Below are 19689 nucleotides of genomic sequence, written 5' to 3' on the forward strand. Positions count from 1 at the left end.
GGTGTCCCTTAAAGCTCAACTATATAAAACAGGCTGTAAATAATTTATTAATAATTAAATAAATAGCTGCATATTACATTTAATTAAAGATGGCAAATAGTAGCACATAAAAGAGATATGTTTACACACCCATAAATGTCACATATAATCAAACAAAGTGAGATTAGTGGTCAGTAAAACTGCCAGGGACATGTAAACATGTCAGTGAGACTGAAACAAAATGCAGTATGTGTCAGATGTTATTTAAAAATCTGAATGGCTTGACAGTCCCAGTCCTTAACAGACTAATGCTGGATTTTTATTTCATGTGACTCAGCAGAAATATGATTACTGAATTGCAGAGAAAAATAATTAGTATGGAAAAATAGACTGAGACCTGTAAAAACATCCCACTGAACATGAATCAGTCACTTGTATGGCACTTCCTGATAGGTTAGCAGGTTTTCTGCGGTGCATCTCTGCACAGAGGTACTGAGCACAGTTGTAGTGTTTTAGCACCAAATCCTGGCGCTGAGCAGAATGGAGGCCTTCTACTTCTCAGCATTGCACTAACAGAGGAGCCTCACAGAGGGCCCATTGTGCACCGGGGCCCGGCAGATCCCTACATGAAAGCAGAGTATCCCTCACACTCTCCTCAGGAAAAGGAAGACAAATATATCATACTTAGGACTGAATATCTTATGTGTCTCTTCAGGAAACAAAAAAGAACGATGGTTGTAGGGGATTAAAGGATTTTCGCAGTTGGGGGTCTGTCAGTGTGCAAATTGTGTGTCCGTTCAGTGTGTGTGTGTGTGTGTGTTTGTGATGCAGTGTGGTATGGGGTGGGCGCTGCTGTAGATGTGACCAAAACTCGATTTTTCCCTTTTCTCAGTCTCACTTCTTACCTTCACACATACGAACAGGTAGGGTACACGGGTCTGGGAGTGTGTGCACACGTACACGTCACACACCCAGAAGCATCCACAGACAGATACACACTCACCGTGAGTGACACGTTGCCATTGGCCAGGCCCACCAACCCTCTACCTGTCCGAGCTGAAGAACAGGACCATTTGGGAAAGGAGGAGAAAGAGGTAAGGGTTCTACTGTATGTTCTTCTAAATGCTGCTGCTGTGCTTCAGAGCAGGGACCGGACCTAAAGGCTTCTTGGGGTCCCTTCTGCTTCTTAGTCTCAGTGGTACTTGGCCACAGAGGCTAAGCTAAAAAAAGCTAAAATGCAGTTCACTGACTGTACTGAGGCTTTCATATTTTTTGTTTACAGTTTTGTCTTATATATGACTGGTTGCACACCATGGTCTTTATGAGACTTGTAGTTCTTATAATAGTAATGCACATTTGCTAAGTTAAAATAGTTCAAGTACACATGACTGACTTTACTGAGGCTGTCATTTTTTTTCTTCTTCCGTTTTTGTTTGTGGATTTCTGGCTTGATTATATAATGCTTCCATTCTCCATAATCTTTATGAATTTTCTTACCATACTAACAGTATTGATTTACTACGTTTTTAAGTGGGTTAACAGGTGATCTGTGTAGTAATGATGGTAATGTATGGGTGTTCTTTATTGATCAGTTTACTATTCCTTGGTTTGTGGGGTTTGTTTTGTGTGACTTATATTTTAAAGCTTTTTAGTTGATTTTTTAAGCTTGACCAATAAAAATATGAGTATTTGCAGAAAATGTGAGAGCTGTAAATACTGTTACAGACAAGAGATGTTTGGTCATTGGAAATGTGTTCAGGTCAAGGCCCATATTATAGAAACTTCCAAGTTTTCAGATTAGTTATAAGTAATCGTCAAACAGATGGAATTTAACAGATATGCATGTAATAATTAAGCTACAGTGTGTGCATATATGTATGCAATTTTACTTATTGCTATTAAATAAGTCATAAATTTGGCAATATTGGCAGAATCAGTAGAGGAGAAGAAATTGTAAAATCAATGAGTATGTGGAATGCTGTTGGGTAGAGCCAAAATCAACATTGGGATAGTTAATTCTTACACACACATACTCACACAGGGTCTATGCACTGCAAACACTGTTGAGAGTGTGTAAAAGCCTAGCTCTGTGTGCAGTATAGTCCCTCTTTCAGCATTTCCAAGCTGAAGCTGTCAGGCACTGGTACACTGAAGCTTTACTGTGAGACAATTTTTCTTTCAAAGATACAGACTGAACTAGTTTGCGACTCTAATCGATATCACCACTATATAATCTCTATTCATGATGTGATGTGATGGCATGTTTTGATTGGCTGTCAGAAACCCACAGAGAACTGATTTATGTCTAAAAATGCTATGGTTTCTAGAGTGCAGCCGTGCCCCAAAATAGCCTTTCATGGAGAGTTACGTGGATATGTGTGTGTATGAAAGAGAGAGAGATAGAGGGAGATCGTAACTCATTGCCATGCTGTCCACAAACCTCGGTGGAATTTCGAACTTGAGTGTAGAGTCAGATGCTCATAAAGGGGCTCTGTCAGAGTTCTCCCTCTCTTTTTCTCTCCGTCTCACCCCGAGGACCAGAACCTGGTCTGCCCATCAAGTACACCCACTACTCTTCCTCCACTCCAGCTGGTCATTGCTTTCCTGTGAGCCTCTTATTTCATACTGTATATCTCAAATAAGCGCAAATTCTAATGACGATAACTGTTGGAAAAAAATAACATTATGGATTTTACAATAAAATATGAGAAAGAAATATGTACATAGTTAGTTATTAAGAACTTGTGATTAGGAACATGTGGAATCTAATCTCAGACTTTTATCCAGTCAGCAAGAATTTCTCTCCAAAATCAGCACAGAAAATGGAAAAACATCCGCAGATTTCCTCTGGGTCAGCTAATGACAATGTGAAAATGTTTTATTTTCTTTCAATATGTATGGATTTGTAATAGATAATTAACCCACACTCTTAAAAATGAAGAGGGGGGGGGGGTAGAACCTTTTATTGAACAGTTCCTATACAAACCATTTTTTTTTTCTTATTGTAAAGAATATTTAATTATCTAAATGAACCTTTTGTGCAATAAAATGGATGTTAAAGTTTCTTCATGGAACCATATAGTTTTTTTTTTAAACTAAAGAATATAAACTTTCCATAACATGCTATATTTACTAAATAAATAAATACTGTATATGTCATCATTTTGTTTAAAAAGAAACCTTTTATAATGTCAGGCATCTCACCTGTGACCTTTCAACTTTAATGCACAAAGCAGTCATTGAGTGCATTCAAGATGGCTGCTGGGTTAGATGGTGACTTCTTGGCTCTTGCAAGTGAGTTAAAGACTGTTGAGGTTTATATTTCAGTATTACTGGCTGTCTAAACCCTGGTAATGAACACTGAGTTATCCACCCTTAAAAATGTGTGTCCCGTAAAAACATCTTTGGACTTATGGCCACAGAACCATGCAGAGACTGTAAATGCAAGGAAGGTAACAATAGACTATTGATTGGAATTCTGCTATTTAATTTATCTTTACTGTGATTTTTATGTACCTCAAAAATAAATTTGTATGTATATACCCAAAAAAAGAAGTAACTTTTAATGGATGTGTATATATAGTACATGGTGAGCCAAATTCCTTGATTTTTAAGACACGTATGCCTCTAATCACAACCTGTAAATGCAGGGTGTGATATATATATATTATTTTTTTTTTTTTTAAATGATCACAAATATAAGAAATTTTATAAGGTTATGTCACTTGATATATTGTGGACTGATTATGTTGCTATATCCAACCAGACATTCATGTCCTCTGTTTACTAACTCTAGTGCTGCTCTTCTACATGAACATTTTAAGGTCTCACCAAACATTAATCAATCTGATTCTGTGTCTAGCAGGAATATGGTAACGCTGAGGTTGATGTGGGGACTCCTGGTCCTGTGTGTGGTGGCAGCCTCTCCCCGCAGATGCGTTCGACAAACAGAACTAGATAACTACGACAACAACAATGTGGATTTAGACCTGAATGTGGATAGCGATGATGTCTATGACTATTACGATGGAATTGATGAACCACAGGTGAGAGAGTCATTCAAGAATTTTGGGATGACCCCATTTTTGCAGCTTTACTTTCCATAAATGAGTATCGCATTAGTACTGTTTTCCAATTTATGTCTCCTCTAAGTGTTTTTAATCAAGCCTTATTCACATTTTATACACCTCGATTGCTGATTCCTCTCTCTGCATATTCATTCGTTTCCTCCAGTCTGTTGAGATGGCTAATGTTCAAACATTGGACTCACTTCTAATTGTCATGCAGGAATGTATTTCTGCCGTTTTGCTTCAGGGTGTTTGACAACTTTTCATTTGCTCTGCTGATCCAAATGTTCCTGGGGATAATAGTATCCAGCTATGTCAGTCTTTGGTTTATGATTTCCATTTAGAAACTGGTTTTAACCAAGCTGCTGTGCTTCAGGGTCGGTCACTGAGGGCATGTGGGCCTGTATTTACTCATCCTCTCTGATTTCAGATCAATGTGCGGCTGTACATACTAATATTCATCCCTTCTCAGTGAAGTGAAACCTCATAAGAACCGCCATTTTCAGTAAATTGCCTATTTATGATACAAAGCTTTCAGTCAAGTTAGTTTGTGACGTACTTTATTTGCATTCAAAGGTTAGTTTTGGTTCTTGTACTTTGTTTAAAGAACTACTTGTGGACAGAGGCATACTGGTGCAGCAAAGTTCAGTGTGTCAGATTGATTTATCGTTCTTTTTTTTAATGTAACAAATACTTTTCTTGGACATATCATCTGTATGATGGACAGACCAGATGTTGTTGAATGTGAAATGTTCTCAGCTGAATTTTCCATTGGCACAATCTTATGGAATGAGAGGCAGACACTGGCATGTTTTACTGTACTGAAATACACTCATAATCAATAGTTGTACACCACTAGTCATACTTGTACTTGTCAGATTTTTTCACTTGAGGGGCATTTTTTGACTGGATGCACAATAACATCATTGGTGGTAGCTCAAAGCATCTAAGCTTTCTGTCTAGTTGGTTGTCATGTCCTAAATTACATTTGTAGCAGCATCCACATCGAAAATATTTTCATTTTAAAGGAATGTATTAGATAAGAACATTAATTTGGGAATGTCTGGTATTATTATACTTAATTTTGAACATCTTTACATGCTTTGAGTTGTGCACTGAGGTTTGATAGCCAGAAGTTAAGTTGCAGGTATGAAGAAATGTAGTCTATTCTGTAAAACAATGGGACAACAAAAACCAGTTCATCATCTTCAGCATGGAAAAAAGTTGGGCTAAAACTATGTTTGACTGGCACAAACCAGGATGGGTTTTTAGAGGAATTATATAGAAGCCAAGAGACTTAACTTGATCCTGATGGGAATGTTATGTAGTTAAACCCACAATCAAAAGCACACTCGTAAGTTACAACACATTTTCCTTGTGTAAGGCTCTTTATTTTCAACTCTTCAGGATATTATGAAGGTTTCATAAAGTGTGGGAATGTTTCTTGTTTCTCACCATCTGCAGAGCTTTTATTATTATTAAGAACTTAACTGTTTCAGACGTGTTAAGAAGAAATGTTTCGGAATTGTAGTTTATTTTGATTTCTGGTACTTCTTAATGTAAATAAACTGACTAAATTTATCTTACAAAACTGAGTACATGTTAAGACTCTGTTTTTGAGAAGTTACAAGTTGAAGTTGCTTGTACATGTAAAAGTGCTTGTAGGTTCCTTAGGCACATGCCTGTATTTGTCTGTGTAAATGCATATGTGAACAGGGACATATAATGTATGTGCAGGTGTATTTATATCACTCTCACTAGAGTGACTGCTGAGATGTTGCCCCTGATGCCATGTGAATCTTGGGCTCTAAAGGTTGGACTCATAATATACTCAATATACCTGTTCTAGAGGTTTCTGAAAAGTATAAAACTATGCCAACAAAAAGCATGAAGGCATTCAAGCCTTTATGTATAGTTGCAATACAATCTATGTATGTTTGATATTTTTTTGTGCTTTTCTCTATTTTGCAAATCAGTCCCAGCATAATGAAAAAATAAAACTAACTTTCAGTATAACTTAATGACCCATTTATGTAAAAGCATAAAACAAACCGTTTCATTGCTTCCACAACAGAAAGATACTTCCAAACTTAAACAACATTTATGCAATGTACATTACTGTATAAAAACATCTTTTGTCTACCCTTTCTGACTAAAGAACAAAATGCTAACAGGCTTGTGAGTCACAGGCCTGGCTGCTGTAGAATAGATTTTGGTAGGTGCTCCAGAAAGCTTTCATGCATCCCTGTATCTGAAATGAGTCTCTAGCACTGTTTATTGCTTTACACATTGTTGATTCTTCTTAGCCATCCCTTTAGCTTTTGACTTTGCGTGTTTGGCTAGGTTTTTGTATGAAAAGCAAGCATATTCTAAGTAAGGTCTCTCAAAGGCTTGTTGTTTTATGGACTCTCAGCATAGATTTTGTCCATTTGCCTTTATACCTGATTATTGACAAAATTAACAGTGTAGTGCATTTGAATAAAATTACTGTTCTATAGCTTAATAATGGTGTTTTTTGAAAAATGATTTAGTACGATAGGTTCAAGTTGACCATTCTGTGGGACAACTGAGAGACATCTCTGGAGTTGATTCAACACTCTGGAAAGAAGATGTGCAGAAATGTGTATTTTTCTGCTACCATGTATGTCTTGGTTCCACAAGGACCATTTCTGAAGAATTGCAGCTGCTTGGAGATGAGACTGTGAATGGTTTCACAGCTCCCCACTCTGGATTGTAGTGGAATCGAATACAAAAAAGCTGACAAAACTAGTCAACATTACAACATTTGCAGAGTAACAGAAATGAGAAATGGATAGTTTAAAAAATCAGCACATCAATATGATCTGTAATTTGTCTCACACCTTACAACAATTAGCATTTATAAGGAAGAGGGTGACTTTGAAAGCTTTGAATGCATAGGTTGATACCCAGTGAAAAGCCTATTCTCTTTCAATGGGACAGCCATTTGCTAAGTCACACCTTTTACTGAACCTCAAAACTGTTTCTGTCACAATCACTTGTGTTAATGTGTCTGCAATTTTTAAAACCATATGTGGTGTGAATCCGTTCAGCATAGCTCAAGGGTGTTCAGTCCCACTCATGGAGGGCAAAAATCCTGCAGATTTTAGTTCCAATCTGCCCCAACAAATCTACCCTCAAGTTTCTAGTCATCCTCAAGACTTTGATTAGCTGGTTCAGTTGTGTTTAATCAGGGTAGGAGCTAAACTCCACCTTACGGCATACTTCCAGGAGCAGTAGAGAGTGAGATAATTATGTTCTACTTGTTTTTGGAGTCTTTTTAAACCAGAACTTCAAATTGCTTTAGCATTTTTAACCACAATTATTTAAACCGTCGGCAGTCTGAAAAGGCCTTGTTTGTAACATAACAAAAATGAGTGTAGTGTACTGACCTAAATTCTTCTTGCAGATAGAGATTGGCACCTTGAGCCCTGATGAGGACATTGATCCTTCACACCATGCCTCATTAGAGGAAGAAGAAGAGGAGGAGGTGGAGCATGTGGAACATGAAGAACGGAGGACAGCTGAGGGGAGAGAGGACAAGGAATTACCCTTAAAGCCTCAGCTTATTCCATCAGGCTCTGGGGAGTCTGGGACTCTGATGGGCCCTAGTGCACAGGGAGGTCTGTACTATGCATGGACAAATGCACACACTACTAATTGTCATGACCAGCCTGTCAACCATTTCATCATGCTGTCCATTTAACTGGCAATCTGATTGGTTAAATGTGTTCTAATAATTTTTAAACTCGCTTTTTATGTGCATCATATTCAATTCATCACTCATAGTGTTTACTGAACCAGTCCATATGGTATGGTTCTAAGTGTAATTCTAATTCTAATAACTGTTCTAACACCTAACCTTGTCTTGAACAAGAGGAGGAGCTTCGTCTGACGCCCATTGACATCCTTCAGATTTCTGGGGACATTTCGGGTTCTGGTGACTTGGGCTCTGGAGACTTACTTGATAACAAAGCATCCGGTTCTGGAGAGTCTTTGGGCTCTGGAGGTTCTGGGGCCTCTGGTGACATATCAGGTTCTGTGGACTCAGAGGACCTTGGTTCTGGAGTCTCTGGGCTTTTTGGTTCAGGCATAATATTGACCTCAGGTAGAGGTCAGTACTCAGGACTTTGCTTTGCTTTATATATTTACCTTGTCAGAAAAAAATGCTTTAAAATTGTATCTTTAGGGGTACAACAGCTTGTCACGGGGGCAGTAACCTTATATCCCTTTAAAAGGTGCATATTAGATGTCCCTTTACATTTTTAAATAGTATAGCTTGAGAGAATTCTTGATTACTTCAGCACAATTTTTGTTTTTCTGTGGGTGGAGTCCAATTTATGGTCTCTACCTGTAACACCTTGGTGGGGAGGGATTTCCTGAGGATTTTAAAGCAATGAATCATGATCTGTAATTCACAACCATTTAACAGTTTTGTATCGGTTAAAATGTTGATCCAACATGGGTAACTCATCATTGCCAGCACTGCAGTTTTCTCATCTACTTTTGAGGAGGCTAATTTCTTTCTTGCCACCCCACCTTGTCTCTCACAAGAGGAGGAGCTCCACTTGACGCTTGAAACCATTCCACACGAGGCCTCTGGGGATTTTGAAGAGTCTGGAATCTTTTGGGAGTCTGGAGCTTCTGGCTTACCTGAGATATCAGGAGAGCCTTCAGCCTCTGTGGTTCTTGATTTATATGGAGAGCCTGTGGCTTCTGGGGCACTTCAGGTATCAGGAGAGCCTGGGGCCTCTGGAGTACCTGAGCTGTCAGGAGAATCTGGGGCCTCTGGGTTACCGGAGGTGTCAGGAGAACCTGAGGTCTCTGGGGTACCTGAGGTGTCAGGGGTATCTGGGGTTCCAGAGATTTCAGGAGAGTCTGGGGTGCCAGAGGTTTCTGGAGAGTCCGGGACCTCTGGGGTGCCTGAGGTGTCTGGAGAGCCTGTGATCTCTGGGCTTCCCGAGGCGTCTGGAGAGCCTGTGATTTCTGGGCTGCCTGAGGCGTCTGGAGAGCCAGTGATCTCTGGGCTGCCTGATGTCCCTAAAAAGCCTGGATCCTTTGATGTGCTTGAAGAGTCTTGGGTCCCCGAAGAGTCTAAACAGCCTGAGGTCACTGGGGAGTCAGGAGAGTCTGGGAGCCCAGAAGAGTCTGGGGTGACTGAGGCCCCAGTTGTCACCACTGAAATATTAATACCTGACTTAGATGAAGGTTAGTATCATGATATAAATACTATGCACTTCTATGAAATCTGGTAGTGTTGGTTATAATTTACTCAAGTCATTTTGAGAAGAATAGTTTAGACAAGCTTAGCAAGAGTTACGATCACTATTGAACTTATTGTTGCACCAATCAATTCTAAGCTCTAAGCATTTTCTACCAATCCCCTGATATTATTCCCTCTGTGACACCCATATGTTTCATTTAACTGTCTGACCTTGGTTAAATGTGCGTTAATTTGCTTTGATGTGCATTATAACAATAATAATCATTATAACTTCTCAGTGTCAGTATTACTCACGGTCTGTCCTGTTCCATTGTCCATGTGCTAATCTGTCTCCTAACACCTTCATGTTGTTGTGTTTAACAAGAGGAGGAGATACTCCTAACTACCCCGACCACTCCCTCGGAGGGGACTGGGGGTGATATAGGGTCAGGGGTACCTGATATTGACATAAACACAACAGGTCAGTATTTCACTTGTATTTAATCTTTCAGAAGGCAATTGAAAGGATTCCATAATATGTATCCTCAGTAGTTCTAAGACCTGTTCAGTGTATTATCTAATGAAATTCTGTTGCTACCAGAAATACCTACATATCACTGTGAAGTTCTGTTCTGCAATATTGTGCAGAGGTATCCAATCCTGCTCCTGGAAGACCACTATCCCGAAGAGCTCCAACACATCTGCCTGGAAGTTTTTTAGTCCTCTTGAGGACCTTGATTAGTTCAGGTGTGTTTATTTGGGTAATTGAGCCAAAAGGAGCTTTCACACCAGAGGAACCTTTTCACAGAGCCGGCGCCAGGTCACCTCCGTCGGGGGGGGGGGGGGGGGGGGGGGGCATTTAAATTTCTAGGGGGGGCACAAATCACGCTGTCACGATGTCTCTCCCCAGGGGGGTGGGGGTGGTAGATTAAGGAGGATCGGACGATCTGTTTCTCAATGTCTGAACCGGGGGGGGGGGACGTGGCCCTGCTTTTCATAGTTCCTGGAACTATTGGTAGAAGTTCCCGCTTTTTGGCGTGTTCATACCGCAGGAACTAGGAACGTATTTAGTTGTAAGAACTCCATTTGGGGGAACTAAATTAAATCCTACTTCAGAGTAGGGTCTAAAATAGTTTTATAGGAACTACCAGTGACATACATGTACGCTGACTGGCCAAATGCATATGAAATACCACTACCCAGCATTTTTTAAAAGCAGTGTAAAAATATTTACTCCATGAACATGGAAAACAGCAACAACGACATTTACCTGTTGTCTGCAGCATTGTGTTCTTTTCTCAGCCTCGATGATATGTAAAACTGCAAGTTGTCATAGGAGATTTAGTCAGATTTTCATGTTCTTTCAATTGTTAAACTGTGCGTTTACATTCCATTTCCTTTATCACAAAACCCACGACACACAACAAAAACAACTCCGATCAAGGCATTGTCCATTCACCGGTTGTTGACATTTGTAAATCCCACGAATAAAGACCTCGCTGTCGGCCGCTTCAGAGTTCCCAGTGTCGGTGCGAATGCAGCCAAAAAAAAACGGCCTGAGGGAGAAATTGGTTCCCTAGGAAACACCCTGCTGGCTAGTTCCTAGAACTGTTGTGTGAAAGCACCTATTGTCTGCACTAAACTGGCCCTCCGGGAGCAGGATTGGACACCTCTACTGTACTGTATACAGCACATGTTTGCATGTGACTTTTTTTAGTCTCTTAACGATATGATACAAAAGTGTCAAACTATTTGCCTCATGTCTCCAAACAGGCGACTGCTGGCATATGCATCAGTACAGTTTTGTTTTAATATATATTTGTGTTTTGTCTTCTGAATGCCACCTGTTAATTTGGTGGTAAGGTATGGGTACCTGTATGCTCTGCACCTGCTTGGTCGGATCTGTGTACTGTGATGACCTGAAGCTGGACCGTGTTCCTCCCCTTTCCAAAGAAACCACTCATTTCTATGCCCGCTACAACAAAATTGCTAGGATTGGCAAGTCTGACTTCGCCAACCTGAGTATGTGTTTCATCAAAGGGACCGTCAAAGACAGCAGTTTGTCTAAAAACATTTCATAACCAGATCTGTTAGCTTGATGCTAAAATATGAATTTGATGTTTTCATTAACTTTACTGAATGGTATTTTTGTCTTCTGTTGTCATACAGACAAATTAAAGAGGATCGATCTGACTAGCAATGGCATTTCCAGGATTGATGATGATGCTTTCTTTGGCCTTCCTGCTCTGGAGGAGTTGGTATTACGAGAGAATAGTATTAGACAACTTCCTGCTCTGCCACCCTCTATGACCCTTATTGATGCCTCTCTGAACCAGCTGGGCAGCACTGGCATTCAGAGAGAAGCTTTCAAGGTAAAAAATTTTATAAATAAACAATAATGTGGAGTTTAATAACAAAGCATTATCCCATCTTTAGCCCATTCTTTTCTAAGCTTTCCTTGCATAGTGTTCCTTGATCCTGTGATAGCCTACTGTTGTGCAAACAGCCCTGAGAGAACAATTTAAATTAGAGGAAAACCAGACAGCAGAAAAACGTCCACTTTCTATGGGAGTTGCTGTTATTACTAGATGTGTTGAATGTACCTTAGATAAATTAGTTTGACGGGATTGTGATCAGTTCATGTTTTCTGTTTCCAGGACATGCCAGGGCTACGTTACCTTTACTTGACAGACAACAACATGGACCACATCCCGGTTCCTTTGCCTGACAGTCTGCGCTCTCTGCACCTACAGGTACCTGTACTCCCACCTCACTAGTGCCACCTTGTGGACATCTGACACTTGCCACCTAACTGAAACATTGACATTTGTTTATAGATTTTAATTTAAAGAGCTAGTTTACTTTTCAGAAGTCTTCATGGTTATCTGCATAGTGCTCTTTAATCAACATTGACAAATTTTCTGGATGCTACATTGAAAACATTCTCCATTTTTTTTCATTCAGAATAACAATATCCAAATGATGCATGAGGACACCTTCTGCAATCCACATGACTTGAATTACATCCGCAACGCTCTTGAGGATGTTCGCCTGGATGGTAATCCCATCAACCTCAGCAGAACCCCACAGGCCTACATATGTTTGCCACGTATCCCCGTTGGTGCCCTTATTTAAGCTGAGAAAACGCACACTCAAATGCACGCGTACAAAACTCACACGTATGCACATGGATCAAAACTCCCCTGTGCGTACCTCTCTCTTTTTTTTAACTTTGGGCTCAAGCAAACACTTGGATATGAATGGCTGTCTTTAAAGGAGGTTGGCATAAATACATAAACTCACACTCTCACAGGAGTTCTGGTGGACACTTTCAACTCTACGCTGCTTGTGTTTCTACCTTTTTACACAGTGCATACTTTTCATAATGTAGGTGGTTTGTAATCATATCTGGATTTATGACGTCTCAAACACACATACATACGTGTCTAGCCTCATAAACAATTTATTTTAGAGAAACAGAGAACCATGCATAACTCCGAAAGTTTTTTTTATTTATCAAATACTAATGAACCTTTGAGGAAAACAAGATGTCATTAATTTACAAGTGCAAATATGAAAACCGCACAAAAACCCTCTTTTTGTGTGCTGTACTGGTTGCCTGTCTGGGGTTAGCTGCAATAGCCAGCCCGAATTGTTTAAATATGTTTGTTTTGTAAATTAAATATTGTTAATATTCATATGGAATTTAACAAATGTTTATCATAATTAGCATAAACTAATTGAAGCTGGCGCTCAATGAATTTTTTGAAAGGTAAATTTGACTAATGCAATAAAAGAAGCATTCTAACAATGAATTTGTTGTAAAGTCTGTACTGTAATATAAATATATATAAGCTGTTTTTTATTTTTATTTTACAAGAACTGCAATATTTTAGTATCACAATTCAAGCTGTTGTTATGACCAATGGCCTTCAAAATGAACATTTCAGAACTGTTGTATTGGCTGAGAATGGGTTTGAGAATGACTGGGGGAATGGGGGTAAATATTAGCTCAGCATTGTGTGTTTTGTATGGAAATAATCACACCTGAATAAAGTTTTCTGATGACCTCTCCAAAACAGAGGCGGCTTAACGTTTTCATTGTTCGATTCAAGGGCATGAAAGCAACACTTATTGCTCTCTTAAACAAGCACAGCTATTAACATTACAAAACCATCACTGTAACACAGCACAATTGACTTCTGGCAACAGAAAACGGTTTTACTTCAAACAGAAGGTGTACAAAAATAATGACATATACATAATGGGTCCCGTTCAGAACATTTAGTTCCATTTTAGAAGTTCTCAATGAGCTTTTCAAACAGGTTGAGGAATTTCTGCCTCCTCTCTAAGGAAGCCGGTTCCATCACTAAGGGAATTGAGGTATCAGTTCCTTCTGTATTATCGTTCAGAGTACCCATCTGTTCCCCTTTTTCCGTCCCATGCTGCTGCTCTAGGATGGCACGCTCTCGTTCAAGCTTTGCCCTTTCTCTGTCGAGAATCGCTCTTTCCTTTTCCAGCTGAGCTCGGATATACTCCACAGAGGCCCTGTCTCTCTCCACAGCGGCCTTTTCTCTCTCCAGAGAGGCCCTGTCTCGGTCCAGTGCCGCGAGTTCTCGTTCCACTCCTGCTCTTTCTCGATCTAAAACCATCTTTTCCCGCTCCAGGACCATCCTTTCGTATTCAATAGCAGCTTTGTCACTCTCTAGGATGGCCCTCTCGTGCTCCATCTCGTCCCTGTCTCTGACCAGGTCTGCCCTGTCTCGCCCCATCTCTTCAGACATCATATCATCCTCTTCGACGAACAGCTCGATCTCGCTTCTGTCCGGCTCACGCGCTCTCTTGCTCCTCTTTCGCGTGGTGTTGTTCGGGCGATACTCGCTGTCATCGCCCACTATAGAAGTATCTAGAGTGACTTCACTTCCCGCGAGTCTACCCTCCATAGCGTCGTCCATGAGGGAGAACCACGGCCAGTTAGTGGGGTTCACCGATACGCCAGGTGGTGGATTCTTCAGTTCCTGATACACACAAGGTACACAGATACAAACAGTTTAAGTAGTGAGCAAGCAGAGTGCACAATCATGCAGATTAGGGATGTAGAGTGTAATAACACAGTATGATGTTCATAATTATGTGTAATTCATTATAATATCAATATATAATATCACTTAATGAGGATGTTTGTTTATTGAAATAAATTACATTTGTAACCCTGGACCACCAAACCAGTCTTAAGTAGCACAGTTATATTTGTAGCAATAGCCAACAATACATTGTATGATTCAAAATTATTGATTTTAGTTTTATGCCAAATATCATTAGGATATTCAGTAAAGATCATGTTCCATGAAGCTATTTTGTAAATTTCCTACCGTAAATATATCTAAACCTTATTTTTGATTAGTAAACTCAATATTTAGATTCCAGATTTTCAAATAGTTGTATCTCGGCCAAATATGATCCTATCCTAACAAACTATACATCAATGGAAAGCTTCAGCTTATTCAGCTTTCAGATGATGTATAAATCTCAGTTTAAATAAATGGACACTTATGACTGGTTTTGTGGTCCAGGGTCACATTTAGTTAATTTGTGTAACTTTAATTAATGTAATGTGTATATATATAGTACATTCATGCACCATACTTTTAAGTTATATCAATTTTATTATATATTTTTATTAATTATATATAAAGTTACATTCTGATGTTTAATATTAAAATGTCATTTAGTTAATTTTGTTTAATTAAAAAATGTATGCTAAAATTATATATATATATTATTTTTTATTTTATTTTTTCACACACACACACACACACACACACACACACACATATTTAATGACATTCTGGTGTTTAATATTCAAATTTCATTATTTTTGTAAGTATATAATACAAATTACATGGATTTATAGTTATAAAATAATTATTTATATATTCACTATATGTGTGTGTTGTTGTTGTTTATGTACATAATGCAATCATGCAAATGCATAAATGTATCTGTAATATACTATGGAATATATTAAAATATGTAATATCTAATAATTAATCAAATGTAATTATTTATATATTACAACATTTACAGGACACTATTGTAAGACTGGAAGGTTCGTGGAGTCCTGAACTTATGAGTTGAATGAGGTGTTCTAAATATGGGCTGTTCTGGGGGCCTATGGGACAGAGTGGAGAACTACTGAACACTCATAAAACGGCATTATCATACCTTATACTTCATCTTAAGGTTTTCCCATTTCCTCCTGGCTTGGCTGGCAGAAATTTCCCTTTGCAGACCCAGCTCTTTCAAGATGGCCCTATGGCACAAAGATATGCAGACTTTACACACTAATTGCTGCAGGTTCTTTGCATAAACATCTACTGTGAGCTTCTTTATTGGTGCAGACCTGAATGTGTGTGTTTGCGTGTGTAACTGTCTGCTGGTGGTGACTGGTTTACCTATAAGCCAGAGTTGAAGAATTTCTCTTTCCAGTGAAAAGTGAGTCGTTGGTCACGCGCAACTTCACGAATCTAACAAATTCTTCATTTGACACTTGAAGCGCACACACAAAAATAAACACAAATGCAGATATTAATAACGGTAGGACACGTGATTTGTATAATGCATGAATCCAATTTATGTGGCAAGCTCAATGCTGAACTGCTAAAATAAGACCGTTAATTAAATGCATTGGGACTTTAAATGCATAAAATGAATTGCTACTCACTTTTATAAATGAATTCTGCATGATCTGGGCCATCCTTAATGTCCTCAGAGGGACTCTGTACAGTGTAAAGTTCGTGGTCCATACTTGCGTCTGTTGTCTTTGAGTCATCAAGTGTGCTACTCATGGCGCTAGTGCACAAGCGAAGGGCACTAGAAGAGAAAATGGAGGGTTTGCATTCATTTCTTCTGCCGTTGATTCACGACGGTCCGAGTGTGCATACCGCCACCTACTGGACTGCTGTGAAATCACAATGTAAAAAGTCTAGGGAAAACTGTATAAAGATAGAATTAAACATGAATTTGTTATTAGAAATGTATATATTAGCGTAAACCTTTAAAAATGTGCAACTGACATAGAAACCTTTGCAGATATACACAAATGTTGGTAGATGTACGCACCCTCGTGGAAAACTGCCCTGTTAAAATGTCTTGTCATGTGCAGTTTTAATTAGTCATTTCTGGTCGAAGCAGCTTAGTGTCGAGATCAGATGTTGCGCGTCTAATAACGTACAATTAAAATCAACAAAAAAGCACAATATACTCACTAAGATCGGACCAGATGTGCTCTCTTTCATTTTTACATTGTCACTTGTCATGTTTACTAAATGGCGTTGCAGTAATGCAAATACACCCTTCGATGCTGACAAGTCACTGCTTAATGAGAGTGTTTTTGGGTCAAAAGAACAAACATGTGGGTGGTTTTCTGGAGAAAAGCCTGACGCAAGTAAAGTTTTGTTTCGCAAATAAATGTATTTTATTTTTCGTAAGTCTCTCCGATACAAAGATGGCAGCAGAGACAGGTTCAAGCAGATGTTTAAACTGTAAACATGGACGTTGTGTTTACGTGGTCAGGGACCACCGACATCTTGGATAAACTGCTTTTGTTTGGGAAATAACACAAATCGAAGGATAAATACACATTTGGGTTGATATTGATTTGTATTTGAGAGTTTACGACACAAAGTGGATTTCTTAATCTCCCCAAACAGTAACTGACTGTCTCTGAACTAATCAGAAATAATGTAAATTAACACAGGTGCAAGGATATCTCACGCTTTTAAATTAAAAGGGCGTTTTCACAGAGAATACGATATATACATATATATATATATATATATATATATATATATATATATATATATATATATATATTTTTTTTTTTTTTTTTTTTTTTTTAAGTGGAACAACTTTTAATTTTAGAACTGCTTTTTACAATATATTTTATTTATATTGTGGTATTTCTTTAGAATGCTAGCCTGCTTTATGAGATATCGGTCAAACATCTCTAAAAGCACATGTTTAGACAGAAAAACAGTGGCATGAAATACACAATGGTGTTGTGTCTGTCAGGCTGTGACCATCAGTGCCATTTCATGCTGTTTTGGAGTTTTATATAATCTGACATATGCAAAATTGTCTGATGTTTGTCAAACCAAATCATTTTAATCTGTAAACAAACACGTTTTAACGTAGTCTAGGCCTATTAACGTGAAAATGCTTGTTTGTATACCTATTTTATTTTTTGTAAGTTTGTTTCTAAAGTTCCCCATATATTTTGCTGAAAAGGATGACGAGTTGCTAACGCTATGCGTTCATATCAGAGCGCCACTCAACACCGCCGAATAAAACGAGATGAAAGCTGATTCGCTGGAAGCGAGAAACGTCACTTCCGCAAGTGCCTTAAGTACGTGCCACACACGTTCCTTAGTCACGATTTTCTTTCGGTCGTTGGAGACTAAGCAGCTTGAGCTTGTGTCATTTGTGGGGGGACTTAAAAGCTTTTTTTGTTCAATTTTAACCACTAGATAATTTTTTTTTTTTATCGTTTACATTTGGGCAACCAAAGACTGACTTTTTTATGTTTTTGGTAATGTTTCTTGAATTCACCACAATGAAAGGAAACCAGAAGGACATCAAGGCCGCGCCCGATCACAAGAAAAAGTGGTCAAAAACAAAGAGGAGGACATTTCTGCGCGCAACTATGGGCGAAAGGAGGCGAAAGGTCCGCGTTTGGTCGGCCAAGAGACCACAGCGGAGTCCGGACCGTGTCGACAGTAACGTTACCAGCAATCAAAGTTACACACCATCTGTAGCCATGGCACCAAGAAACACAACGCAGTATTTAATGGACCTGGTGTACGCCGAGAGATTAGATGTTTGTGATGTAAGCTATGATTTCTCAACGCAGAGTAACGTTAATGTTCAATCTGATGAGAGCGTTTTCTCAATGTCGGACTCTGATTACGACAGATCTTTGGACTTCCAGCAGAGAGACTTCGAGAACGTGTTCTTCAGGAATGAAATCTGACCCGTTTCCGAAACCTGACTCGATTTCGTCGGAACGAGACGACTGGGCAGCTGTGAACCCCATAGACAGTAATATGTGCGTGAAAATACCAGTGCTCTCATTGTTAGCCCTGTGAAAATATGTAATCGTATCAGACAATGTTTATTGACGCCAAGATGTTCAACACAATGCTTTTGAGTTGCATGTTACTAGTTGAATATGGTTTCATTTGTCGGCTCTCCTTGTTCTCACAGCATTGCGCAGACTTCAACTCAGAGAGGCGGAACGCTCTGCGTCACGGCTGCGTGTGAACGTGTACACCACGCCCCGCCCCCAGTACGACCAGCATCACGTGGCCTGCAGGTAAACCCGCTCCACCCTTTGTGTACGCGGTGTAAGAGCGCTGCAGTAGAGTGCTGTCGCAGTGTAATTCCTGAGAAATGTGCATGCATTGTTCTGCCAACGATGCGTGTGTGTTTTGGGAGACTTTTACAGGTTGCTGATCCTCCTCGGTGGATCTCAGCTGTCTGTGCAACCCACCCAGAGCCTTGGGACAAAGCCCCATGGCTGCCTGCTCATCACTGCTGGGTAACTGTGGTAAATGTTTGAATGTCAATCTACAAGTGCACTCAGAGCTACAACTCATGTGATATGATATACATTGTGAGAACTTTTGTAAATATTGATTGCATTAAAATTTGTTAAATGTTAAGTTACATCTGACTTTCACGTTCTTTTTTTTGTTTATTAAAAATTATTGTATAAATTGCACTGCATTCCGATATACGATTATGTACCAGTATCAACCAAGTTTTTGCAAATGCACTACATGAGCTGATATTTTTCAAGTAAGCTTAAGTTTTATCAAGCTGGCCATAAGAAGGCTTCAGACTGGAGACCAAGAATGCATATAGAACAGTTGTTTTCAGCTGGCTACTGCAAGATGACTTCAGTAATAAAATGACACAGAATGTGCTAGCAGACATTTCTTGTATTGTTTGTCTACAGTTTTTATACATGCTGTACTTTTGAAGTCACGATTAGTTTAAGTTATATGAGATGGTTTAAGTATTATTTGAGTTGTTTTGCACAATTGGGGGCCCATGGAGCTTGAGGACTGCTGCTGAAGAACAATGGAGAAGAAAATGGGTGAGAACCGAATGCATAATCGTTAAGTAGGAGTGTTTTTGTGTACAAGTAGGGTCAGAATTTAGCATAAATGAGACCGTTTCTTGAATTTATATTACTAAAGTGAATGGGGCTGGTCAGGTAATTGATGAAATGCTCCATGTTGTATTTTTTTGGAATACAATTATACTATTTTACTTTTGTCATGACATCCTTTCTTGGAGTTAAAAACCAGCCTACACTGGTCGGGTGATTTTTAAACTGGATGTAGCTTGTCAAGTTGG

At 39.1% G+C, this 19689-nt stretch overlaps 2 protein-coding genes and 1 long non-coding RNA gene across 6 annotated transcripts; 2 read left to right on the plus strand and 1 right to left on the minus strand.

Annotated features, from left to right (window-relative positions):
- Positions 1-636: 636 nt before the first annotated feature.
- LOC306858562 (uncharacterized protein) lies at positions 637-13357 on the plus strand. 3 transcript variants are annotated; one of them, XM_079399146.1, is made up of 10 exons: positions 637-1073; positions 3842-4025; positions 7474-7687; positions 7942-8178; positions 8619-9272; positions 9653-9748; positions 11131-11289; positions 11437-11639; positions 11925-12020; positions 12232-13357. In XM_079399146.1, the coding sequence occupies exons 2-10, from the start codon at positions 3849-3851 to the stop codon at positions 12400-12402; spliced, it is 2007 nt and encodes a 668-aa protein (XP_079255272.1). In that variant the 5' UTR covers positions 637-1073; positions 3842-3848; the 3' UTR covers positions 12403-13357. The 3 variants fall into 3 exon arrangements, with proteins under 3 accessions (XP_079255272.1, XP_079255273.1, XP_079255274.1); XM_079399147.1 differs by having other exon boundaries at positions 873-1073; positions 3845-4025; XM_079399148.1 differs by having other exon boundaries at positions 873-1073; positions 7942-8172; positions 12232-13343.
- Positions 12716-16811, minus strand: LOC306858563 (uncharacterized protein). 2 transcript variants are annotated; one of them, XM_079399149.1, is made up of 5 exons: positions 16390-16811; positions 15992-16228; positions 15723-15816; positions 15493-15580; positions 12716-14285 (listed from the first exon to the last, which is right to left on the minus strand). In XM_079399149.1, the coding sequence occupies exons 2-5, from the start codon at positions 16113-16115 to the stop codon at positions 13563-13565; spliced, it is 1029 nt and encodes a 342-aa protein (XP_079255275.1). In that variant the 5' UTR covers positions 16116-16228; positions 16390-16811; the 3' UTR covers positions 12716-13562. The 2 variants fall into 2 exon arrangements, with proteins under 2 accessions (XP_079255275.1, XP_079255276.1); XM_079399150.1 differs by having other exon boundaries at positions 15992-16140; positions 16390-16652.
- Positions 16812-17655: 844 nt separating this feature from the next.
- LOC306858218 lies at positions 17656-19260 on the plus strand. The gene is made up of 3 exons (XR_013783200.1): positions 17656-18154; positions 18241-18373; positions 18532-19260. It is a non-coding gene; the product is annotated as an uncharacterized lncRNA (long non-coding RNA).
- The last annotated feature ends 429 nt before the right edge of the window (positions 19261-19689 follow it).

Source organism: Barbus barbus, assembly GCF_936440315.1.
Source record: "Barbus barbus genome assembly, chromosome: 39".
Classification (NCBI taxonomy): Eukaryota; Metazoa; Chordata; class Actinopteri; order Cypriniformes; family Cyprinidae; genus Barbus; species Barbus barbus.

Bases quoted from the DNA above. Each gene is read 5' to 3' on its own strand.
- LOC306858562 (XM_079399146.1), top strand. From the start codon at position 3,849: ATGGTAACGCTGAGGTTGATGTGGGGACTCCTGGTCCTGTGTGTGGTG. The intron at 8,179-8,618 runs GTCAGTACTCAG...GTCTCTCACAAG, and splicing joins AATATTGACCTCAGGTAGAG to AGGAGGAGCTCCACTTGACG. The intron at 9,749-11,130 runs GTCAGTATTTCA...TTTGGTGGTAAG, and splicing joins TATTGACATAAACACAACAG to GTATGGGTACCTGTATGCTC.
- LOC306858563 (XM_079399149.1), bottom strand. From the start codon at position 16,115: ATGAGTAGCACACTTGATGACTCAAAGACAACAGACGCAAGTATGGAC. The intron at 15,817-15,991 runs GTGAGTAGCAAT...GTGCGCTTCAAG, and splicing joins TGCAGAATTCATTTATAAAA to TGTCAAATGAAGAATTTGTT. The intron at 14,286-15,492 runs GTATGATAATGC...TGTGTGTATCAG, and splicing joins ACCTTAAGATGAAGTATAAG to GAACTGAAGAATCCACCACC.